This window comes from Melanotaenia boesemani, chromosome 2, assembly GCF_017639745.1.
Source record: "Melanotaenia boesemani isolate fMelBoe1 chromosome 2, fMelBoe1.pri, whole genome shotgun sequence".
In the NCBI taxonomy this organism is placed as follows: domain Eukaryota; kingdom Metazoa; phylum Chordata; class Actinopteri; order Atheriniformes; family Melanotaeniidae; genus Melanotaenia; species Melanotaenia boesemani.
This window is the reverse complement of record NC_055683.1, coordinates 2,936,825-2,963,503: the sequence shown is the minus strand read 5'-3', so window position 1 is coordinate 2,963,503 and position 26,679 is coordinate 2,936,825. Positions and strand designations below refer to the sequence as shown.

Here is a 26,679-nt window from a genome sequence, read left to right as displayed (position 1 = left end):
GAAACTATCTGTGGACTTTGACTGTTTGAAATAAAATGTTGCATCATCCTCTGGACACACACAAGCTGTAAGAGCTGCACCCGCCCTCTGAAATGATTCTTTGTGTCATGTAACATAACATTAAGCAATCATCTCCCTCCCCTCCACTGATTAGGTCTAATACAAGTCTGTGACGGGGTGTCGCTGTGAAAGCAGCCTGCAGGCTTATTGAACGATGTAGGATGGTTTCACATTGGACGGTTCACGACTCTGCGTCTTCCTCCGTGCCGTCCATTAATTTATGATAATGGCCACCTCCTTGGGCATTATTCCTTACTTAGAGTCAGTTAACTAGTGAATTAACTAGGGGTTAAGGCTTAGTGTTAGCTAACTAGCTAAACAATTAGGGTTTAGTGAGTTTTTTGGGGGGGTGCCACACTAAAGTAAAAGTATACATTGATATGATTAAATAAAGTTCTTTTGGAATATCATGACATTGTTTTATTGACTTTGCTGTGAATGAATAACTAAACCCTTTGTTTTTGTCATTCCCTCCACAGATTGTATATGAAGTTGTCACAGATGGCTGGCTGACATATGTGGAGGGCGTCTGTGTCATCTGGTTCACTATTGAGGTGATGGCCCGCGTCATCTTTTGCCCCGACAAAGCAGAGTTCTTCCGCAGTGCCCTGAACATCATAGACTTTGTGGCCATAGTGCCCTTTTACCTGGAGGTAGCGCTTAGTGGCCTGTCCTCCAAAACAGCCAAAGATGTGTTAAGCTTCCTGCGTGTCGTACGCTTTGTCCGTATCCTGCGTATATTCAAGCTGACCCGCCATTTTGTTGGTTTACGGGTTCTGGGCCATACTCTGAGGGCAAGCACCAATGAGTTCTTGCTGCTAATCATTTTCCTGGCACTGGGCGTCCTCATCTTTGCTACCATGATCTACTATGCTGAACGTATCGGAGCTGATCCAGATGATCCAACTGCTGCAGCCCACACCAACTTTAAAAACATCCCCATCGGCTTCTGGTGGGCTGTGGTAACCATGACCACACTGGGATATGGGGATATGTACCCAGAGACATGGTCAGGAATGCTGGTGGGTGCCCTCTGCGCCTTGGCAGGTGTACTGACCATTGCCATGCCCGTACCAGTCATTGTCAACAACTTTGGCATGTACTACTCCCTGGCCATGGCCAAGCAGAAGCTGCCCAAGAAAAGGAACAAGCACATCCCGAGAGCACCACAACCAGGCAGCCCTAACTACTGCAAACCAGACGCTTTGGCAATGGCAACTGCTTCTCCACACAGGCTAATGGGCAACGTCCTTGGGCCAGGTATGGTGGGATCCGGGAGCATGATGGGTACTGGAGACTGCCCCCTGGCACAGGAAGAGATCATCGAGATAAACAGGGCAGGTAAGAGAAAGATGAGGAATGGATGTTACAGAGTTCCACACAAGTCATAAAACACCTCAACTAAAACAGAACACAACCAAAGAAAAAGCATAGTTTAATACAGTCATTCATTTCAGTTATTTAGAAAGAAAATAGCTAAAAAATAACGTGTTAGCCAATCGGGAGGAATAAAAACAACTCAAGTTGAGCCTCTTTAAGATCAGTGATCCTGAGATTAGTCTTTATGATGGAGATTTCGGTTTACTGCTGAACCTTCTTGTTTGGTTGTAATAAAAAAGTAAACCTGAAGCCTGGGTTGAACCACCATCAACCAGAAGCTTATGCGGCTTTCAAGCAGCAGTTAAATTGTGATCATTCGTCTAATTACAAGTTAGAAACAGAATGGGCTTGTACGATTGGTGTGATGGAAAACATCTGCATTGACTCATTCAGAAAGTGTCCTTCCCTGTCAACAAATAAGTCACTGAAGTTTAACCTTTCGAAAATACTTCTTTAATTAAGACTTATATTACTTTTGTCCAATTAAATTTTAAGTTCCAGTTTCTATCACAAATATTTCTGTCTCTAAAAAGGCCAAAATGCTGAAGGATGGAAACCAGACAGAAGATAGCAGTGGATAATTCCATTTTTTAGAAAACTATTGTGTCACTAGTAACCTTGATTAATAATCGCTGGTATGGTTCTCCAAAAGCAAATACACAACTACACAGACATAGAATTTGAATTTCATTGTAAAAAATGAGTAAAAAGGCATCTACATTTGGATATTAGATCATGTTTATGCTGTTTTGTATAAAGTTGTTTGGATCAAAAATCTCTTTTTCTCCTCTCCATAAACTACACAAAATGATAAAATTAATCTGTGTTCTTCCTAAAAATAACTGAACACTACTGTCAACGTTTCTTTTGTTGTTGAATAAAACGCTGACTAGAGGCGCTGTGAAAAATGTGCACCTGACAGATTTTGAAGCTGTAAATAACCTGCTGATGTCCTTGTTCTTTCTAATGTGGAGATACTAAAATAGATTTTCATTTGGTGATGGGTCAAAAAAAACACAAAAACATGCTTACTTTCTCTGAACCAACTCTTCTATACCGGCCTCACAGGCTAGAAAAAGAAAGAGGAATGTTTTGAGTCCTAAAGTTACAGATTTTTAGGATATGATTAAAAAAAGACAAATAATCTGTTAAAATAATTTAAAACCTCAAATGAACTTCAACAGATGACATATTGTGTTATTTTTCTAACGTCTTTTCTAAAAAGTTGATCATTTGAATAAACAAAGCTTTCTCTGCACAGCATTTAAGTTAGGCTGAGGTCCAGCTTTTGGACTATTCTGTTGTGGATCTACAACATATTTACAGCAGACAGCTGTAGCTGGCTCCACATGTCAGTCAGTATTCTTCCTTACATGGAGGTGTTCATGGAAAAAACAATAGCTGTGCTGGTTGTGGGCAACAGCTCACATCAAGCCAAAGCCTCCAGCCTGGAACTTGAAGCCCTGATCAAAGCGCTGATGTATTTAGTTAAAACCTGTTTCACTTTAAACATGACAAAACCTGTTGACGATCAGCCCTAGAATGGGAATGCCCGCAAGCAGCAGGAAATAACAGGATAATTGCAAAAGGTGTGTGTATGTCCAGCACCAACCAAAGCATAAATCCAGCATGTTTCCCCATCACAACAAACAAAAGGTGTGCAGCTATTCACCAGCCATACAAAGCACAGAAAACTAAACCATACTCAGTCAAATACACTGTCCATCCAAAAAAAATAAGCAAGGATAAGATCTTAATCTGTTTCAGAAGGTCAAATTATTGGTATCAAGCTGAGAAAACATCAAAGGAGAAGCAGAAACTACTAGAACTGGGTTCAGGACTGTCCAACACGTTAGCTGAACTGAAGCTATTAAATTACCATTTTTTTAAGTTTGAAAGGTAATGATACCTGAAAAAATACCTCACCTGTAAATGTTTTCTTTTTTTACATTTGACAGGGAGTTGTTAAATGCCAGAAGGTTGGTTCTGAGAATGTAAGGAGTTGAAAGTGTTCAAATTTAGGGAGTAAAAGTAAAAAATGTCAGAAAAATAAATACTCAGGTAAAGGGCATATACTGAAATAAATCAACTTAAATACAGTAACAAAGTACTTCCCACCTGTGCACTGTTCCCGTGTGATAGGAGCATCAGGGAAAGAAGAATGAAGTGATGCAACCACCATGTCTAGTGCCTACTGTACAGATTGTGAAAGAGTGGTTCAGGGAACAGGAGACGACATGGTTTTCACACATGAGCTGGCCACAGGGTCCAGACCTGAACGCCATTAAGAACTTTTGAAATATGGAGGAATGAACTTTGTGCAGCGGTTCGACTGTCCCATCAAGATCTTGGACAAAAATTAATTAACTCTGGACAGAAATTAATGTTGTGTCATTGCAGAAGCTTATTGAGATGATGCCACAGAGAATGATGCTGTAATCAGAGTTAAAATAGGACCAACAAAATATGTAGCAGGAGGACACGAATGTGTAGAAACAGGGGAGCCCACCCCCATCCCGAAGTGCCAATCACAGAAAACAAAAAGATACACTATGTGTTCAGATGCACTGGTTGTGGTCAGCATTTGATGAAAACATCCATAGACACCTGCATGTTCTACTTGTGTAGTATCCCTGTTTACCATCAGGAACTCGACATTTTGAAGAGTCTGTAACTACTTCTACTGTCACCATGAAACACTACGGTAGCCTGAAACATCAGACCGTGTCCGATCAGATGATTGTGGCAGTGCATGAAGGTTTTCTGACCCAGCTGTAACCATAAAACTCACATCATCTTTATTTCAAACCATGTATTTTTCTGACAGTGAACCGGGATTTAATGTGTTCAGACAGCAGGTGTCGTGTGCAGGTGATGATGGTTAGCAATGGCTCATTCAGACTGGTAACTGGACCCCAGCCACTGCTGTTCCCTCAAGGGACTTCTGTTGGATTTCATCCAACCGTCTTCACAGGGCCTGCTAAAGAGCCATTCATCAAAAGTCAGCATTCACTTCTTACAGTGCAAAACCCTCCGTTTTTAAAAGTGTTGTGTGATGGATAACATGGAAAATGTTACCATCAAAGGAGCTAGGACATGATAGAAAAGCCTGTGATTACCCTCTGATTTACCTTTATCGTAATTTCTGATTATAATAAATCTTCATATTTTTCCTTTTCATTTTTTACCCCCACTGCTTCTCTATATGCCCACCCTTTCTCTCAGACTCCAAGCAGAATGGTGATGCTGCAGCCAATGCAGCAGCCCTGGCCAACGAGGACTGCCCCACCATCGACCAAGTGTTGGGGGACGAGCGCAGCCCAGCTACTGGAGGCCTTGGTTCCAACACCAGTCGTGAGCGCTACCCACATGACCGGGCCTGCTTTCTGCTGAGTGCAGGGGAGTTCCAGCGCACTACAGACGGAAATGTTCGGAAAGGTAGGGGGAAGGCTGAGGAGGAATGATGGGAGGGTGGTCCATAAGTGAAAGCAGATAGCTCTGACTCTGATTAATATTGTGTTCAAACATTGACACGCACATATCATATGTTCTAACCATAATGCATTACTAACAATACACAAAGAGCCGGTAGACACCAAGCAACAGTTGAATATTTAATCTTATTTATAGAATTAAAGTCCCGCTCCAGCAGTTCTAAATCCTCTACACATTCATCTTTGTACTTACAAATTGTACAAAGTTTTTTCCAGGACAAAAGAATAAGTTCTCAAAGTTTTAAAACTGCTGGAGATATGACTCTACCTTTGTAAAAATTCCAGTCATCTATCTTTGAACCAGAGATCAGTTTGCAAGAAAGCCAAAGGAATACTGCACACAGGCTGTATGTAGGTATAAGTATTATAATAGTAACGTATCTGCTTTGTATGTTTCCAAAAGTTCAGGTGCAGTACTTTTCTCCAGAAGACAGATTAATTCAGAGTTGCTAGCTAGCACAATTCCCAGCATTAGTGACACGGAAGCCGGCCAAGTGAGAAGCTGACTAGAATTTCAGTTGCTGGTGGAGCAGCAGACTTTGGGAGTGCTGGGTTAGCCTGGGAGCCAGTCGAGAGAAGTTTGTTCAAGCCTGTTCATGATGGAGCACCAGGCTTGATAGGCCTGGGAACGGGTCTAGCTCCTTGCTGGTGACGTCTGCTTGCACAGCTCACCGAGTGCTACGGCATCTCGGCTGCCTGTAGCTCCCAGGTTGGCCTGGCACTCCAGGAATTAGCGGCTTCGCTTTCAGCCACCTTCTAGTTGGGTAACACTGATTCAGACTGACCTCTGACCTCAAGTTTCTGACTTTCAGTGGTTAAATTTTCATTGTTAGTGAAGAGGGACTTTACATGTATGACTACACACAATGCACAACCTATCACATTTCCTTAACCATCATTAAGAGTTAAAACTCAGTGGCAACTGTGTCACTTCAGGCATCACAAGCAGTAATTGTGGCACATAAAGAATTAGTCAAAGGCTGGATACACCTACTCTGCATTAATGTTTAACTAACCCTACTCTGGCCATTCTGGCCTTAAATCAGTGCAGCTAAAGAATAAGCTTAAAGATTAACTTTTTATGGTCAAAGAAAGAACTTTAGCTTAGACAAATTAAGATTCTGCGCTGAGGTGGATTATTGGTCAACACTGGCTCCAGAGCAGGTCTTCCTGTTTTAAACAGTCACATCATTGGTTGGGGAGGATGAAAAAGGTTTCAGTTGGCTTCTTCTTTTCCAGTTTATAAGATCTCAATCAGGGAACTTAAAAAAACACTCAGCAGTTCCTGTTGAGAAAAGCATTTAGCAACACTGGGAAGGACAGATTACCTTCAAAGAGAAAAACAGCTCTAACAGAACTAGACTCAGAAGGATGCCCATTGGCTCGATGGCTAGGACTCCTGCTACAGGCAGAAAAGGTTCGGCATGGTCTAAGGACAGCTGGGCCAGCTCTAACTCTGAGTGTTAAAAGAGAACATGTTTCATTTTAGTAAGCAGACAAGCTCAGACGCTGTGATCAGCTGTGTGCAAGAATGATATGTGACATGGAAAGGGTCCACTCTCTGAGACTATGAGGAGCTGGTGGATATTTCCAAAAGCGTTTTTCCTAAGAGCTTTAAAAACTACTGAAAGTCTTCTAATGGATCTTCCCTAAGCAGGTAGTTTGTAGTTAGTTTGAGGTAGTTTTTTAAGACTCTTCAGACAAAAGAAAGTTTAGATATGTCTGTAATTAGCACAAAATCCTGTCAAATTTTAATTCTACTAATCTTAAATGGCTATTAAAAATGAAGATAGATTGATCTAATCTAATATGGAAGTACTAAAGGAAAACCCACAGCCTAGTTAGGATGTGGTCTAAATAGAGACGCTTCATTTATATTTATTGACCGTTTACAGCGATGGACATAAAATGTTGGGGTGATGTTATTTACTCTGCTATGCCTCATAGGTATAACAAGAATAGGAACAGGTCAAGTGTGCTATAGCACCGATTCACAACGTCATCGCAATGTCACTTTACAGAAATAATTAATCCAACAAATTCATTGTGATCCAATTACAATAAATACACATTAGTCCAGTTCATAAAAATAATGACCTAGCTAAAGAAACCAGCGGATTGCATCAAATCTTCTCTTTGATTCAATCCTGAGTTGCACGGTGTGGTAGGAGACAGTGGAAAGGAAAACAGGAAGGACAAACCTCCAGCAGAACCAGAACCATGAAGGATGGCCTGGACCGGTTGGGGATCAATCAGGAATAAGAATTGGCTGCTAAGTTTTCTTTAGTTTAGACATTTCAATCAACTTTACAAATGGGATTTGTTTAATTGATATATCTCTTAAATAAAGGCTCTTTTTCTGTACCTTATAATAAATAATAACAGTGCATGCTAATAAGAGTATGCACTGTTATGTGTACTCGTGTCTTTGAGTAATTATAAATTCCAGGAACAGTAAGCCTCACCACATTCTCAACTACTGTACGAACGCTTTGTCCTCTACTTTCATGCCCATCTGAAGGGAATAAGCAGAAAAGTTACAAACAGCGATGAGGACAAAGGCCAGTTAGACATATGATTCACCGTTGTAGTGGTTAACACACGGTTGCTACTCACTTTGCAAGAAAGCGGCATGAGTCATGTGCAACCAAGAACACTTAAGATGATACTGACGGAAGAGGAACACTGATGAAGAGGGACTGGTTCTTGATCTGTACGCATGTGACTGTTTAACGATCCCCAGGATGTGTCTAAATTTTGATAAGCCCCATATGCAACAAAGCTGATTTATTGATCATGCACTACAACAGATCACACCCAACAGGACATTTGTAGATGGCATCTGACAAACACCTCCCATCTGATCTGATATAAAACACTCAGCTCCAGGTTTTTTAAGCCCATTAAAAACCACTGTAATAATACGTAGTCCACAGTTATTTAGTTAGGATTGAGCCTTTTTCTAGCTTTGGTTTGTGTCATTTGCTCATTCATGCACACGTTCATACAGCCCTTCTTTTCTATACATTCATATTATTTTCTTTCATTCTCACACTTCCACACTAATGCACACACTGGGGGAAAATAAGGGTTCAGAGTTTTACCCAAGGACAATTGACCAAATCGTGTGGATTAAACTGCCATTTTAATTAATGAGTCAACTGCCTCAAAAAGTATTTAATCCACTTGCAGATATTGGGGTAGAATCTGGCCACCAGTCCATTACAGGGCCAACAGAGACAAACAAGATAAGCAACCATGCATGCTCACACTCCACCCGAGTCATTCTGGATGTTTCTGAGTGTGGGTGCCATTGCTGTAAGCATCAAGGCACCTTAAATCTTGTTACATGCTCCACAAAAAGCGAGAACTTTGTTCAAGGCTGCAAGAACAGGAAAAAAGTTCATATCGGTCAATTCATCCTCCATGAGAGGCTTTGTCCGCGGTGGGCGGGGATTACTGCAGGAGGAATGTCTGTGTTTTTATGTGTAAAGAACAATTGACCTGGTTATTTAACATTTAAAGAGAAACTTGGTCTATGGCAGGGCGGGATTGTGCGCGTGGCGGTGTCTGTGTCTTTAAATTCCACGTTTTGTATTCATTTTCGTACTTTCTCACCACCTCCATCATTAAAACTATCCGTTCAGCCTCGGATCAGGGGAAATGCAGAAATGCTTCATTCTTTTCCACGTTAACCACGGCCACCTGAAACTTCCGACCAACCACACAATAGTTCTGCTCGGATGATGTGTTGAGAAGCCGCAAGCTGTCCCCAACCACGTCTCTGAGAGCAAAATGACGTCATTTTGTTCAGATCTGACCGGTAGGTCCCAGGGGCCCCCACCCAGCCACTCCCGACACCCAGGAGCGACGAGAACCCAGCCCGCTCCCAACTGAGTGATGTAACTAACCAGCGGGGTTCAGGGAGAATGAAAGTTAGCTGATTGATGTTTGGTGGATGCAGACATGGTCTTTAGACCAATCTGGTCTGACTTTCTATACTGGTTCTCTTCAGCTGTTTTCTAGCTCAGGTAATATTACCGCAGTCAAATAAGGCCACATGAAACAAAGTTTTTCTTAGATGAGTTAAAAATAAAAATAAAATCTTTTTCTTTTATCCTTCCCAATATGCCATGCATCATAACATTGTGCAAAACGAGGTCTTTTTACTCTTAAGAACTTCTTCATGCTACTATGCAGCAGTTGTTTTGATTTGAACATCATTGTCCTCAAGAAATGTAAGGTCGCATTCTAACCTTCCTTTTCCATCCTGAAACTGTTTTATTGCTCTGCAGAATTTAGCATAAATGGCATTTTAAGTGATGATAAAAACAAAAGATGTAGTTAAAGCATTTAATAACATTCATAAGCACATCTTACCTGTACCAGTTGGATGTCTAGTACTTTCTTGGCCTTAAGATTGACGGGAGTGTAAATGCCCATCCTGGGACAAAATCCTGAATGTCAAAAATCAGACTTGACATATCATAGGTGCTACTACACTGAAGAGGGCGCACACTTATCTACATGCTTTTATTTGAGATACAAGATAGCGTCTGAAATTTTCCTCTCGAATTCATGCACGCTGTTCTGTGCTTGAACCACTGTATGGCGAGATTTAAGAGGGAAATCTGAGGCATATAGATGCAGTCATTCAGTAAAATGTCTGTCACTGAGACGCAGTTTGTATGTTTTTTAGCATTTAAAGAAAATATTTTGACAACTATCAATGTGGTACATTACCATGCAATTACTTACCTGGTGTGTCTGCTCTCATATCACCATCAAGAATCAGGTCAGTTTGATCAATCCTCCACTGCCAGCTGATAGTAGAATCATAGTAAATGAGTATTACACTGAAAATTAGTGATTGGAGCTAGCTCATATCAAATCCCCATTTAATGTCAGTGTACAAAATGTGGAACATTAGCATTAGCATTAGCATCAAACAGGCGATCATTTTGCAGACTTACCGTAGTTTGATAAATCTGACGGTTAGTGGAGAAGAACTTTCTACTTGGACTCCAAGAAGTATTGTGTAATTGGTCAGACATTTGAGGTGAGCGTGATTAACGTGGAAAAGCATGAAGCGGAAAGTTGTCACTTCCGCTTTTCTGCTGATGCAAATCTGAAAGGATAGTTTTAATTAACAGCTGATCGAGGTGGTGAGAAAGTACTGTGGTACACGGACGCCGCTGCGTGCACAACCTGCTGGCATTTCTAGAAAAAAGGGGAAATGCTCTCTGAAAAAATAAGTCTAAATTTGCCTCATGGTGGTGCTGTGATTTCAAGTTAAAATTAAAAAAAAGTAAACACTTCAAAACCCATTTCCAGGGCAGGTTTTGGTCAAAATATTGGGAAAATAAACATGAACGGATTTTTAGGCAAATCCAGTGAGGTAATGAAACAACAGCACAATATCCCTCAAAAATTGTTGGTTTATTTTTTCAGTAACACACCAGCCAGGTGAATGGCAAAATATTCCTAAAAATTAGATGTTGTCTTTCTCAGAAGAAGAACAAAAAGAAAAGAGGAAGAAGAAGAAGTAATGGCAGCAGGAGGTAACACTACCTGCATGTTGCACCTTGAGCTGGAACATGTTTGTAAAAGAAGAAAAAAAAAGTTCCCGACATGCTTGCAGCATCACGGGAAACGACACTAAATGCAGAAATACATATTTATGGGAAATGACTAAGATACATATTTGTATCATATAGTAAAAACTCTACATTCAGGAAAATCTTGTTATGAACTGCAGCATTAACATTGAAAATTTCTCTGTGGGTCCAGATTGATTCTTGTACAGATTAAAAACTCTTGGATAAGTTATTTTAAGAACATACAAATATAAACAAATCTGCAGGTTTTCTGAAATCAGTAAAACATAGAAATCATCCAGAGGAGAGGGACAGAGCATTTGTCAGTTTCAGCTAAAGATCAATGCTGGTAGATAAAAGGTGAGAACGGATTTTAAATTCCTTGGAAATTATAATGCATCTTCTAAGCAGACCAGACGGCAGGTGTTGCACAGGAAATTACTGCAGGAATGACTTGACTCGAGGTCAAAAACTGGAGACTTGACTTGGACTTGCAAAGAAGGACTTGAACATCTCTGTATGATACAACACAATAATATACAACACAATAATATACAACACAATAAACCCCAATGTGATTCCACACAATATAACACAATGAAATAATACTTTTTATGCTTTTGCCACAGCTCACGTCAAAAGTAATGTTGATTCTACTACCACTGCTACTACTACTAATACTACTACTGCTACTACTACTGCTACTACTAATGCTACTACTAATGCTACTACTAATGCTACTACTACTACTGCTACTACTAATGCTTCTGCTACTGCTACTACTAATGTTACTACTAATGCTACTACTACTGCTACTACTAATGCTACTACTACTGCTACTACTAATGCTACTACTACTGCTACTACTAATGCTACCACTAATGCTACTACTACTGCTACTACTAATGCTACTACTACTGCTACTACTAATGCTACTACTAATGCTGCTACTACTGCTACTACTAATGTTACTACTAATGCTACTACTAATGCTACTACTAATGTTACTACTACTGCTACTACTAATGTTACTACTAATGCTACTACTAATGTTACTTCTACTGCTACTACTAATGCTACTACTACTGCTACTACTAATGTTACTACTAATGCTACTACTAATGCTACTACTACTGCTACTACTACTGCTACTACTAATGCTACCACTAATGCTACTACTACTGCTACTACTAATGCTACCACTAATGCTACTAATGCTGCTATTACTACTGCTACTTCTAATGTTACTACTACTGCTACTACTAATGCTACTACTACTGCTACTACTACTGCTACTACTAATGCTACCACTAATGCTACTACTACTGCTACTACTAATGCTACCACTAATGCTACTACTACTGCTACTTCTAATGTTACTACTACTGCTACTAGTAATGCTAATGCTATTGCTAGTGCTACTAATGCTGATACTACTGCTAGTAGTCACTGCTAGTGAGTCAGAAATCATATACCATACAACACAATCAAAAGCTTTCTGCTACACACAAATACAGACTTTAATTAAATGTATGGGCAAACATTAAAAAGTGCATACAGTTTAGTAAAAGCTAATGTTTTAAACATTGGCTCAGCGTCATTTAAAGATGCATGTGGTGACATATGCAGGTTGTATGTGTGCGTGTCTTTGTTTGTTCATGAAGCCATCTTATTTTTTAATACCACCAACATTTTATTTGTTTGTAGAATTTTTACAAGATAATGTTCATGATACAACATGTGGTTACAGCAGCTCACATGCTTCTCTGACATCTTTTAACTGCCAGTCCTGCTTTTGAAATGCAGGATAACGACAAGCATGTTAGCTCCTCAAACTCTGATTTAACATCCAGAGCTCTGGAATCTCTGCTGGCACAGTGGACGCCATATTTACATGTCTTTTGTTTGTTTGCATTTTCTTTTTGCAAGCACATAAGTTGTATTTTATAAAGAAAGTCATTATTTTACAGCTTCTGTTCAACTCAAGTTTGTCTGCTGACATTTGAGGGAAAGGAAGAGACTACTGCAGTTCCTCCTAGTTACATAAACTTTACATTTACTTCATATGTTGCAGCAGTCTTGCAGCAGTAAATCCTCCCTGGCAGTTCTCGGGGGTGGTCATTTTATTCATTTAAAATAAGTAAATGTGGAGAAAAACGTTGCTGACAGCTGACTTTTTAGAGCAGAAGTAGTGCAGTGCATGCGTGAGTTCTCTGGCTTTCCGATGTTAGGTTAACTGGTGCTTCTAAATTCCCAGTAGGAGAGGTTGGGTTTGTAGGTGAAGGTGAGAAGAGCCAGTTGATTTTCCTGAAGGAGGCAGGGCAGAGGGGCTGGATGCATTTTTTACTTTTGCATAAAATAAATCTAACATCTTGTTTTCTCTGGTGGAGCAGCTGAAACACTGCTGGAATGTTGGCGATGTTGCAGAGAGGGAGACGTTGTTGCAGTCTACAGAGAGCGCAATGAATGCGTTAGGATGCTGTGTTTGTAGCCTAGCAATGATGACGCTGATGATGTCAGACTGTTCACAGTGGTACCAGGTATGATACCAACCGCTACCAGAATAAAACAGGTAAACTCTCCGGGTAAGTAATATAGACGTATACTCACAGCTAACAGTTCGATGTCCTTGTGCAGATCTTCTTCTTTACCGGGGCATGTCCAGGATGGCACCAACGGTGGTTAAAAAGCTCTGCAGTTCCACCCCCTTTAGCTTTCTGCTGATTTTCTTGTTGCTGACACATTAGAGTCCAGGATGTGTTCATGCAGCCATGTCTTGGTAAAGCACATAATGCTGTATCCCTTGTATTCTTTTTGAGACCTCTTTAGCACTGCGAGCCTGTCTGTTTTTTTAGCTAGTAATCTCACGTTACCCATCAGAACGGTTTGAATTTCCACAGTTATTGTCGCTGCCTCGCTCCTGCCCTCTTAGCCTCTTCTTCAACTTGTTTGGGAATATAGTGTTGTTTAGCTAATTTTCTTGGTTTTGGAGAGCTCTGTCAATCCCGGTTAGGCTTTTCTATTGCCATGGATACTCAACATATAGCAAGTCTTTAAAGAGTCCAGTCTACACAGAGAAATCCCTTATGCAGCACAGCCTCTGAACCAACATGAAAAAATCTTTTTAAAAAATTCTACTTGATGGTGGTTGTCTTGAAAAAAAGTCGACTGTATTTATGGTCGGACATACTACGGTTTGCTGCCACGTTGCAGCGCAAGCTAGAATAGAATGGAATATATATAAAATGTTGATAGCCACCTTAACTTTGGTTTGATCAAAGGACAGAACTCTGCCAGAGTGCAGCATTTGTGGTGAGAAGCAACTGGTGAAAGCATGAAGCCAAGCAGGGTTTTAGTATAGGGGATCCATGGCTTTTTGGTAGTTGCATCAAGGGGGATCTTCAAGGAAAACAGGCTGGGAACCACTAGTTTAGAGCGTACCTTGCCTCTCACCTGACAGCAGTTAGGCTCCAGCTGCAACCCTGCATTGTAATGAGTGGGAATAGAAAATAAAAAGATGTACGGACCAGTTTTAACTTTAGCTGCACTGACATTAAGCTGCACTTCATATTAATTAATGTTATACAGGTTTTATTTTAGATTTAGATTATTTGTTGAGTTAACGATTGTCCACAGCGCTGGCACAGGTTGACCAAACATCCAAGCAAACGGAAAATCACACAGGTTTTATTTTTTTAGATAGTCTGTTTTTTTAGAGACTTCTTTACTAAATGTAACCTGTGTGCTTGTAAAATGATCCCATCTCATGTTCACCACACCCATAAACTGTGATCTGTTAGTTTTTTAGAAGTAACATGATGTAAAAAAATGTTAACTGATCTAATCTGAAGATGAGGACTGTAGGACTGAGAAAGACAGCATTGGCTGCTGTACACACAGACAATCCAGACATCAGTGGGACCGTTTAAGCCTGTTTATTAGTCTGAATGTGTGTCTTTGTTGTTTCCACCTACACCATGCTGTCATCAGCCGGAGGACAGGTCATGGGGACAGATGCCAGTGTTGTCCTACAGTTGTTGTTGTTTTGATGCTGTTCTGTTACTGTCTCCTTCTTCAGGTTGTGTACATTCATGCTTTTGTACGTTGGCTCTTGTTGGTCTGTGTTACACTATCATCTTTTTGTTTGTCTGTTTCTCTGTTTCTTTTCTCTTTACATCCGTCCTCTGTCTGTCTGTGTTTTGTGTGTAGCTGTCTTTCCGTCCTCCTGCTCCTCTTCTTCCTCCTCCTTCTCCTCTTCTCACCCAGTCTCATCTCACTCTGGTACTTACAGATAGGGTTAGGGGTACCAACTATCACCTTTTCTCTGCACGACGTGTTGATGAAACACCTCAAAAACAACTTGGCATCTTCAGATTCTTCAGTTGAGATTTCAGTCCTGATTTTACCAAAACCAAAAAACAAATTTTGCTCCAAAGATCTGAATTAGTTTTAGAGAGTAATTAAATGCAGGAAAGCTGAGGATGAGTGAAACCTTTTTGCTTCGGGACAGGTGCCAGAGTGACTGCGGCTGTTGTGCACTGTTAGTTTCTGGTTGTTTGGTCTCCTCTGATCCGCCCGTTGGGATTAAGCTCAGTCAGTTTTTACATCCCAGCCAACAGAGAGACTCTTTCATTTGTTTGGGGAGCAACTCTGTAGATATGACTGAAAATCAGGGATTAAAAAGCTCCTGATAATCTTTAGTTTGAGCTAATCTGACTCGCTGTTGGGCTCGGATGGAACGCTAACTGCTGTCATGCTTACAGTATATGGTTAGTTAATGAGGTCAATTATATTTTTATTTCAGGATCAGCCCAGTCACCAGGAAAATCTGCTTCTGAAAACTGGTGTTATGGATTGTTGAATACGTACTTTGATCCCCAAAAAGAATGAAATGTATCTGACACCAAGTCTAGCGGTGATGTTTGTGAAAAAACACACATCAAAAACTGTGAAAAGTCAACATAAGGAACGTAAGCCAGAACATGTAAAATGACAGCATGTTTTTCTGGTGACTCGGTCATTCGGGACTCAAACAATCTGGTAGGTTTAACAGACAAGCAGCAGGGGGAAAGAAACAGACAAAACACAGGTCCTACGACCACAGCCAGGTAAGTATTCAGAAGAGCTTTAAGAACTGTGGTGACTCCATATGGTCTCACCTTTGAAGCCTCTTTAAAAAAACTATTAGTGGAAGAAAAGCCTATGCATTAGTTATTTGTTCTATTGTTTTACTACCATTTAACATTTGAGACTTGTCACATTTTATGACAGGATCATGTTCATATGCAAAATTTTCACCAGATTTTGCGTCTGAGTGCCATCAGGGCTCTTTAAAAAATTGCCTTCCATCCTGGTTGCCTCCCTTGCTGGCATAATTACAGACTGTGTAGTAATTGAACAAGAGTATTATAAGAACTTGATGTCACTGGTGAGACTAATCCAATCCCACTGTGACTCAACTGTGTTTAGATTATTCTTCTCACACTTTTGTTTATTGTTCCAACGTTGCTACTGAGACAGCAGGACCATTGTTGGACCACATTAAAGCATCTCTCAAGCTCTCTAAATAAACTTTGACTGAGTTTTGAATTAAGCCTCTTTTGAGTTTTGAGTGGGCATCATTCTCTGGGTAAAAAGTTCACCTCCTACGAGCTGCTGTTGGTGAACCATGATCCTGCTGCTTTTAGTAGCACCTCCCTAAATCAACAAATTTAAATATGTTACTTTTGCTGTTCATGCCTTTCTAAATTCAGATAGGTGAACAGACTGTGGAGCCTCCAAGCAAAGAGGTGAAAATACAGAGACAGGCAACTAGAAAGAAGAGGGGGAAATTACACAAAGACACATATATAATGAAACAGATGAATTTGTGAAACAGCATGAATTTCTTCTTAACTTAAACCTTCCAAACACAAAATTCCTGATGTCCAAACAGAAGTTGTCCAGTACTGCATTTGTCCACTTGACGCCAGGTACGTAGCTCAGTGTCTGAAACGTACAATGTAGATTTACACTGCAGCAGGCGTACATGCTAACATGCTAACATGACAGACTGACAGAACATTAGATGCAGATGGAAAACTGGGTTAATGTGAGCATGCAAACTTACAAAAGGTGATTCCAAAGACAACAGGCATGATATCCTGGGAGAGAACTAGTTAGACGTGGTTGAATGCAGCTATCATAACACATAGTTTATATCGTTTGATCTTAGATTGTACCTCTTACCAGTTCATTTATCTGAATCAGGGGGTCTACTAGGCCAAGTATTAGCAGCAGCCAGCGTCTGCTGTGCTGCGGCATCACTCCAACACCTTTGTGCCAAATTAAAAGACTTTCTTTCAGATCCCAGACTGTGTCAGTGATGTGAACTGTCTCTTCCCATCCTCAAAAATGATGAACTGTGAAACAGGTCTGAAGACCGAGTGTTAAAGCTTCTTATTGATACCGCTGTACACAGAACATTTGTGCAACTTCAGGGCAATAGTCCTTGAAGATGTGAATCAGAATATCCTGGTTTTTCTCTTTGCCCTGTATCTAAAACACCAGACCTGTTAGCGTATGGTGATCTGGCTCCAGTTCCAGCATTGATTTTAGTGTCTTTTAGCCAAAAACTTTAAACAGGATATGTAAAAAAAGAAGGTTGTTGGGAACCTTTGTTATTTTCTCAGAGGTCTAAATTTCCTGCATTGATTTTGTACTTTAAAGTAGATAAACTTAGCTCTCAGCATAGCATCATCCTCAGTCTAATAATGGAAGATGCTGTTGGTTATATAAAATAGAAATGTGGATATAACCTGGCTTCACCTTGAGTTTAGAAAATGCTGCAATTAGAAAATGTGTTTTAAGCAGCTATTACAGTGCATCCAACATGGTCCTATTTAAATCTCTGAATTGGCATGACTGACTTTAAAAACATTTTATACTTTACAAGTTGTCATTTTTTTCCCTTTATGGTTTTGAAAGTGGTATTAATGATCAGGTACTTTCCGGGGTATCATTATTGGCACACAACATTAGTATGGAGAAACAACTTAAAATGAAGTCCTATGTTCCTACTTGTCTGTAAGGGTTAAAATGTCTGTCATGCAGGGTCAGATTTTGGTTAACCTATTCCCCCTTTGCATGCCGGACCCGGTGAGGTACCAGAAATTATTGCTTAACAATCCTTCAAATTTTCTCCAAGTTATATGCAGTCCTGCTCAAACCCACGATCAAACACTAAGACTTAGCTGTCAATACCAAAGTTATTTTTTAACATCTGCGACTAGTTTTAAGCCAAAATAATGGCTAACAACAAGATGCTAACGAGAAATTACCCTAGGGTACCCTTAAGCCCTGTTTCCACAAAGGAATCCAGCTTGGGATGGGATAGCTTGGTGTGGCTTGGTTCAGTAAACCCTGACCTCGGATGTGGGGTATAAGCCGGATAGAAATATGCATCAGCTACATAATAGCATGAAATCATAGCCTTGCAATGCCCTCACTGAATTATAACAAAGAAGAAGGTGACAGAAACATAGAAGGACAATCCAGAATTTGTGTCCGCTTTTCTTGGCATGTGGCTTTAAACAACAATAAAATAATCCACCGTATATTTAAACATGGAGCTGTTCCCTCTTTTTAGTTTTTTATTGATGAGTCAAACGGGGAAGTGAAGATTCTTTCCACCAATCAATGGACCACAGTCTGTCAAGCTCCACCCTTTAGAGATGGCTCAGAAAGACTGGGACCCCAGTGAAAGGGTCACAAAAAATGTGACAGCTGTAATTGGATATTCTGGTACATTTCCCAGTTTATCTTTTTTTCCATTGTTCACAACATAAAAAAAAAATGTGTACCGAGACATCCTGTACCAAGACTGACTCCTTGGTTGAACCAGGGCTGAATTAGGTTTAATAGATTGATGATTTTATAAAGTTATAACATATTTTCATTTTATTTGTATTCTAAGCTTATAATCATAATCCTACTCAAGTGATGATGCAGTCCAGGCAAAACAGAAATAAAGATTTGCTGTAACATGTTGTATTTGTCTTTAACTACAGAAACCTGTAAAATGGTCCTAAAAGTGTCAGTTGCCTTGTAAAAAGAATTTATTTTAGGATAAATAGTTTTTCTCATACTTTATACATGTATTTCTTACATGTACATATCTGGCACATACACACACGATGTCATTGTCGAGATATTTTAGAAAATCATTGTGATCTTTTTTTTTTTTTTTTTTTTTTTTTGCAATATTGCCCGGCTCTTACTCCCTATTACCAACCGATCATATGTTGGTCTTGATGTTCTGTCTTGCAAAGGCCCGTGGTTTAAATTACAGCAGTTGGCAGCTCCATTCAACCCACTGTCCTTCATCCTCATCAGGATTCTATTACATTTATGAACTTGATAATGATGTCTGATCCAGTCTGGAAATGCTTATATGAAGCATATTTCCCTCATGCTGCATGAACCGGACATGATTATGATTCACACTTAACGGTATGAACAGATATTACCGATTCAGTTGGAGAACTTGATAACTTCAGTTAAAACCTAGAAATGAGTAAAAGGTCTTTACATCTTTGCGGATATAGAAAAAGAAGTTTTTTTCAATTTGTTATGTCAGCACACTCTTAGCTCATCCATTACCACTCATTCCCCTCAATACCTCCTTCCTCTTGCTCCCTTTTCCCTCTCCCCTTCCCCCACCCACAGTTTTTTCCCCTTTCCATTCTAACAATGGTGTGTCCATCCCATCTTCAGGCTATCCTCCTCAGTCTCTCCCCCTGCGTTGTGTTACTAAAGTGTGACAAGAGGAGGTATGTAAAACAAGCCACCACACTGCTGGACATATATGCTTCTACTCTGAGCTTAGCCTCTTGCTTTGCTTTAAAAAGAATCGTTTCAGAAGTGGTGAAAGCACAGAACTGATCTGCAGCCAGAAAAAAAACACTTACATCAGGGATGTCAAACTCTGGTCCTCAAGGGTCCTGTGGGTTTTAGATGTTTCCTGCTTCAACAAATTTGACTCAGATTACTGGGTCATTGTGCAGAACACGACAACAAACTGCTGGATCCATTTTATTTGAATCGGGTGTGTTGGACCAGGAAACTGGAGGACGCGAGTTGGAGAGCCCTGACCTACACCAATCAGCTATAACATTAAAACCACTGACAACATACTAGTACAGCTGATGGACGTATAATTTATTGATCTGTTCTGTTGTTTAAAAATTTTCATGTTGTTATGGCTGATCAGTGTATGCAACGCAGAAGAAATAACCAGAGCTTTTACCATAGCATTCATAAACTGCCAACTGCATCTATGAGCTATTAAAAACTATTAATTTAGCCTAATAGTTACAGATATAAAGGCAGTTTTTCTCTTACTACGTATGTCAACACTAAGCTACAGAGGAAACCATACAGTAGAAACCACATAAATTCTACATGTAAGCTTGGCAGTGGATTGTTTACTAAGAGGTAACTGTGCTTACGGCTGCTCTTTTGGCAGAGGCTGGACGCTATGCCAAGCTAACGCATGCCAAAGCAAAAAGATTTATATTTCACTGGTAAATGGATATAATATAGCGATTTACTAGTCATTTTGACCATTCAAAGCACTTTTACACTGCAAAGTATATTCACCCATTTACACAAATTCACACAGCACTTCTGAGAAGTTATCTATTAAATGTGTTTTTCCCTATCACACAAATTTACACATTAGTGAATACATCAGAGGCAACGTGGGATTCAGTTTCTTGACCAAGCATACTTCGGCATGTAGTGTGGGGAAGCTTGGATCACACCACCAACCTTATAATTAACAGATGACTGCTCTTCCCTTAGCCGCATCATTTACCCTTACATCAAATTCCTCTGAGATGACAAATCTTTGATGTTGATGTAATGAACTATCATTATCACTATCAACTACATATTTGTTATTTAACCCTTTAGGCGCCAAAGTCAAAATTGTGACAAGCATCGGGTCGTATCTCCAGAAAGAGAACTTTAACCTGTTACCACTTTCCACCACTAGATTGTAGACATGTGAATCTTCAGTGCAACAGGGGGCGAGGGGGGGACAGGGTTCTCTGGTGATGATTGGTCATCTAGCAACAGTGGAAGTGTTGCTTCATCACAGCACATCCATCCTTAATAATAATGTACTGAAGCATCACTTTGCCAAGTTTAGGTCCTCTACCAGAGTCCTGGGAGCTTGAAGGTCGTACACAGTACCTTAGCTGTTCCTAGGACTGCGCTCTTGTGGATGGAGATATCTGGAGAGTTTCTGTTGGAGCCACTTCTCCAGCATGGGGGACACGGCCCCCAGTGCTCTGATGACCACTGGTACTACTGTTGCCTTCACCTTCCAGGCTTTCTCCAGTTCTTCCTTGAGTTCTTGGTATTTCTCCAGTTTCTCGTGTTCCTTTTTCCTGATATTTCCATTGTTGGGAATGACTACATTGATCACTGCAGATTTTTGTTGCTGCTTATCCATGATCACAATGTCCGGTTGGTTGGGCACTACCATTTTGTCAGTCTGTATCTGAAAGTCCCCCCTAGATCTTAGCCTTCTCATTCTCCACCACCTTGGGAGGTGTTTCCCATTGTGGCCTAGGGGTCTCCAGTCCATATTCTGCACAGATGTTTCTGTACACTATACTTGGTTATTGTGTTCCATGGATTCTTTGCCTGCCAGTATCTTGCACCCTGCTGTGAGGTGCTGGATTGTTTCAGGGGCCTCTTTGCACAGCCTGCACCTGGGGTCCTGTGTGGTGTGGTAGATCTTGGCCTCGATTGGCCTTCTACTCAAGGCTTGCTCCTGTACTGCCATGTTTAGCGCCTCTGTGCTGTCCTTCAAGTCCAGCCCTCTCTAGCCATTGGTAGGACTTGTTCATATCTTCCATTTCAGCTATCTGTCGGTGGTAGATAGTCCCATGCAGGGTCTTGTCCTCCCATGATGGTTCCTCCATTTCATTCTCCTCCAGGTTCCATTGCTTGAGACACTCACTCAGTGCTTCATCCCTTGGGGCCATCTTCCTGATGTATTCATGGAGCTTGGGTGTTTCATCTTGGATAATGGCCCTGATGCTCACTAGTCCTCACCCTCTCTTTTTGCGCTTAGTGTATAAAACACTGGATTTAGGGTGGGACCCTATTTTAACATCTGTATTCTGAACTCCCTCATTTGGCCAGCTTATTATCTTGCTGGGTATCTGATCACTGGCAGGACATAGCTGTTAATTGTCCGGATCTTATTCTTGCCATTGAGCAGACTTCTCAGGACTTGCCTTACTCATTGCAGATATTTGGCAGTGGCAGCTTTTCTTGTGGCTTCTTTGTGGTTTCCGTTTGCTTGTGGTATGCCAAGGTACTTGTAGCTTTCCTTAACATCCACTGTTCTGCCCTTTATGAGTGCAATATCCACTGTATGGACTACCTTCCCTCTCTTTGTTACCATGCGGTCACATTTCTCCAGGCCGAATGATATTCCATTGTCCATGCTGTAGATCCTGAAGGTGTGTATCAGTGAGTCAGTGTCATGCTCACTCTTAGCGTACAGCTTGATGTCATCCATGTAGAGGAGGTGATAGATGGTGGCCCCATTCCTGAGTCGGTAGCCATAGCCAGACTTGTTGATCAATTGGCTGAGGCAGTTCAGGTTTAGCACTGGGGGCTGTTCAGTTTTATGCAGAACAGCAGTGGGGACAGAGAATCTCCTTGGTTTATTTGATGGAGACTTGTGCAAATGGCTTGAAGTTGGCCTCAAGGGTGGTCTGCCACAGCTTCATTGAGTTTGTAATGAAGCCTCATAGAGTGTAGTGCATCTCCTTAGTCATGCAGCCAATGCTTGGAGTCTTTGTTTGGCAGTTTCCAGAGCCTCAGGTATGGACATCTGGCTGTACCTCTTGGGTACCCCTTTTGTGGTTGTACACTTCTGGAGTTCTGACAGTTGACTAACTTTCCTCCAAGTTGCCTTGATTTTGGCTGCCATCTTCCTTCTCCATGGTGCCTGGAGATGCGCATCTTCAGGATTACTGTTGCTGTACTGTATGAGGCCTCATGGTTCAGTGGGTAGAGTGGTCGCCTTGTAGCCTGAGGGTTGCCAGTTCGGTCCTTGGCCTATATAAATACTGACTATTTACCATATATCAGCTCATTGGTTTTAGTGATGGTCACAGTAGGGATTGTTTTTATTGCTGCATTCACATCATCTAGAAGATTTTCTGGTGGTACTTCACACATTCTTGCTAGTCAGTGTCGGGGTTGACAGGCTCTCATCTTTGCCATGATCTTATCCCTCAGGTCAGTTGCTCTCTCATTCATCTCATTCATCATTGGGGCTTGATACCCAATCTCTGGGGGGGGGGGGGGGGGGTGTTATCTCCTCCTTCTGATCTATTGTCCTGGCTCCCCCTTGCCATAGCATTACCGTGTTGTATCTCCTTTCAGACTGTGATAGTACTCATGATGAGGTGGTTAGGCAGTAACATTAAGGGTTGCCTAAGGACCCAAGTGAAAGGTGTTAATATTTGCCCAGTTGTAATATGTCCCCTGTGGGATTCAAACTCGAGTCTCCCTCATGCGAGATGTAAGCCCTGCCAACTGAGCAGCTGGATATCTGGACTGATGATGTTAGGCAGTGGTCCACAGTTACTGATGAAGGTATCTCATCTGCCATTCTGATAGTTATTTTGTTTTTCATGTTAGTCAGACACTGGTTAAAAAAATAGACAGAATAGAGAAAGGAGAAATACGAGGAAAAAAAAAAGTCCATTTGACATTCCTAGTGGTTACACCAGTTTCATAGCTGTCCGCTGAAAACTAGAATAAAATCATTTCTATGAACCACAGGACGAATAAAGTTACCGTGTCTGATTTAAGGGTCCAATGTTAACATGTTCATCAGCCCAGCATGAAGTACAACTTCAACATCAGGTACAAGTACAACATCAGGTTTTTGTAAATGATATATTTTTACGATCTGCTGTATACATAGTTTCCTCAATCAAAGACAAAAACATAAATACATTTCATGTTTCACATTCTAACAATAAAAGTATCACACAAATTTTATGCTTTTACAATAATCTATGAGGTTAAAACTAAAGTCCAAATGTTTTTTGGTGTGAGTGTGTGGCAGGTCTACGCTTAGTAACATTTCACAATATTTCCCAAGTTAGTAATGTATTCTCAGCAGCAGAGCAACCTCTTGTCTCTTAGACCATTAACAATAACTAGCAAAATAAACAGGATTTGTTGTGCCATGTTAAGCTTGACAACATGGAAATACAAGCTTTAGTGTCAGATTGACAACTTTTCACTAAAACTTAGTGTGCTGTTGTTAGGAATAAAAAAAATTTGTTTATATTCTTGACCCACTTCTGTAAAGCATCCCTGTCTGCTGTCCTCCCAGGGAATCAGTAAACCAAGAGAGGTCACAGACAGGAGCAATCTTTATGAATTAAAGGTCCATTTTTTCCACAACTGAAGTCTTCCATAGCTGTTAAAGCAACCAAGAATCGTACATGTCCTCCCAGATTTCCTTGACATCGTTAAGATGTAAGCAGTGGCATTAAGAAATTATCCGATTCTCTTCACAACTTCTTCTGACAGGCAAACAAGTGCCACAGCAATAATGGCAGACGGTCTACTTCTAGTATTTGCCCGGATTAGTCTATAATGGAAAGTTCAATTGGTCTGCATGTTAGCACATCAGCTAACATCAGTGAATCGTTTGTTAATATAGGCCTACAGTGTCACTCAGTTCAGAGTGAGTCATTCAAGGAGGACTATCTCCATTGCTTAGCTTCACTGTATCATTAGTTGATTTCAATTAATGTTATTGTTGTAAAATACAAGTTAAAACGAAAGTACACACCAGTGTCTGGTTTAATAAGTAATCATCTAATATGGTCAGATGCAGTTGGGGTTAGCCTGCTCAGCAGCAATCGTAGCATGTAGCTTGATACAATGATGGGCAGAAACTCAGCTAAAAGACTCTCCCAAGCATTGGCATCCAATGCAAACACAGTTCAAACCTCAAGCAATTACATGGGAATGTGAAAAAAAAACGTGAGAACAGCTCTGTCCACTTCAGAGCTTCTGCTAATTTCTCCACTTCAAGCAAACCACAAAAACAAGGAGTCACACGAAAGCAGAGACTCTGCTGGTTACAAAGGTGTCTGTCTCATCACTGTGGGACAAAAACACTGGGAGCTAGCAGCCAGGATCAGAAATCATGTCTTACTTTACTACTTTAACTCTGATAATGTATGACTCTGCCATTGTTAGAAATTAATCATGAAGGTCCGGCTAGTTTCCATGGAGATGAAATTAGCAGGTTTCCAATCATAGACTATCTTAGGTTTCACTTCTTTCTGGATTCCTGTGGTGTTTTTAGGACTCTTAGGGATTCCTAGATTAATTTGGCTGCAATTCTCTGGTTTTCACTTGAAGTAATGTGGGTTTTCTTTTAGGAGGAGATAAACATTTACATTTTCTACTGTGTTCCAGTAACACATGTCTTGATTGTGATACCTCTGAAGTAATCTTACATGTCCAAACTTTCTTTTAAAAACAAGATTATACATACAGCCCTTGTAGTTGTGAAGAGATTCTTAATTTATTTTGAGCAGACAGGAGGCCTCCTCAAGAAGAGTTTGAGAAAGGTTTTGGGGTGCTGCTTGTTTCAGGGCTGAGGTACAGAATAAAATCCAGTTAAAGTCTCACACTGTAATCCACAATTAGTTGTGTTTAATAGAAATTTGGTGGAAACCCTTTCCCCTAAACGTCTTTAGTTTTTACAAATGCTGAAACTCAACAAGGCAACCATTAGACTTTACTAAAACCCATTAGTTCACTTAAATCATTTTCTTTATACCCCCTAATTATTTAAACTAACTCTCTTAAGTCAGATTTATTCCGTTTTTATGGAAAGTCAACTTTAAAGACTCAGCTTGATCCAGATTAGATATTTGATTAATCCAAAATTCTTTTAAAATTTGAATTGAACTTTGAAATAGACCTTTTAATGATAACAATTTAAAAGTGCATCTTGGCATATATTTGTCATTGAGTAGGGGTAAAAAACTGCAATCTGCAGGACTGGGAAACTGGCATTAGAAAATATCAACACCCTTCATCTTTTACCCCTGATGCTACTTTATATTAGAGGCTGTGACTGTGCTGGGTTTCTCTTTCTGTTATGTCTTGCTGACTCATGAGACCAGCTTTAAAATTAAAACAAGAGCAGAATTTTCCAAATGTAAACAAAACACAGGAAGTAAAGAACATAACTCAAATTTATAGCACAGCAATCACAAAAGGATACATTTCTGCTGAATACGCATTTTCAACGAATCTTCGTGGTCCAGACACGTTGAGTTTTGGAAGCAGCCCCTCTGACGGAAACGTAACATGTTCAGTTATCTTTAGCTAACCGTTATCACACTGCACATTGTTGAGAACTATTAAAACATTTTTTTTTTTTTTTTGGTTTAATAATGAAACACAGTTTATAAAAAAAAACATTAAATCATAATAACTACTAAGAAGTTTATATTAAAAGAAAATCTGGGTTTTCGATGCAGGTGAAGGAAATCATAGTATTTTAAAAATATTGACAAAAAAGGTACTTTTAGCCTGTTCTCAGTGCCAACACAACACACTCCCAGTTGGAGTTCAGGTTCCTGTGCCTGAATCTCAGCAGGTTACTAATGCAGAGGTGGTTCTTCTGTCACTAAATCGTAACTACTATTTCTATCATAGATTTATTGCTTTATTTTCCTCTCAGAGTCCACCAGAATGTTTCATTTACATGTTAAAATGGCCACGTTTTTACCCCCAGACCCCTTTAAAGGGGTTAAGTTTGTCACCTTTTCACACCTTCTGAGTTTGCAGGTATGAACTAAGAGCTGATTTTCATAACCCACATTCCTGTTTTGTCCTGTCTCTGTCTGTGTTTGTCTGTCCATCTGTTTGTCCTTCCATCCATCTGTCTGTCCGTCTTTTTCCAACTTTCTCCTTTGGTCTAAAATAATTATGTTATTTTTGTTTGGATATTGTTTCTTTTCGTTCTTTATCGGTGCTTGTAACTGTACTGGTTGGTTTGTGTTTGCTGTATCTGATGCTGTCATAACATAACA

General features: G+C 40.3%; 1 protein-coding gene and 1 long non-coding RNA gene across 4 annotated transcripts in view; one reads left to right on the top strand and one right to left on the bottom strand.

The window, feature by feature from the left end:
• Positions 1-26,679, top strand: part of LOC121630406 (potassium voltage-gated channel subfamily C member 1-like) — a 72,375-nt gene that overhangs the window by 32,590 nt on the left and 13,106 nt on the right. For all 3 annotated transcript variants that reach the window (XM_041970703.1, XM_041970697.1, XM_041970691.1), the window contains exons 3-4: positions 540-1,401; positions 4,666-4,878. In XM_041970703.1, the coding sequence (XP_041826637.1) occupies positions 540-1,401; positions 4,666-4,878 (1,075 nt within the window). The remainder of the gene's footprint in view (positions 1-539; positions 1,402-4,665; positions 4,879-26,679) is intronic.
• Positions 13,096-25,958, bottom strand: LOC121630719. The gene is made up of 3 exons (XR_006008586.1): positions 25,947-25,958; positions 13,353-13,362; positions 13,096-13,173 (listed from the first exon to the last, which is right to left on the bottom strand). It is a non-coding gene; the product is annotated as an uncharacterized LOC121630719 (long non-coding RNA).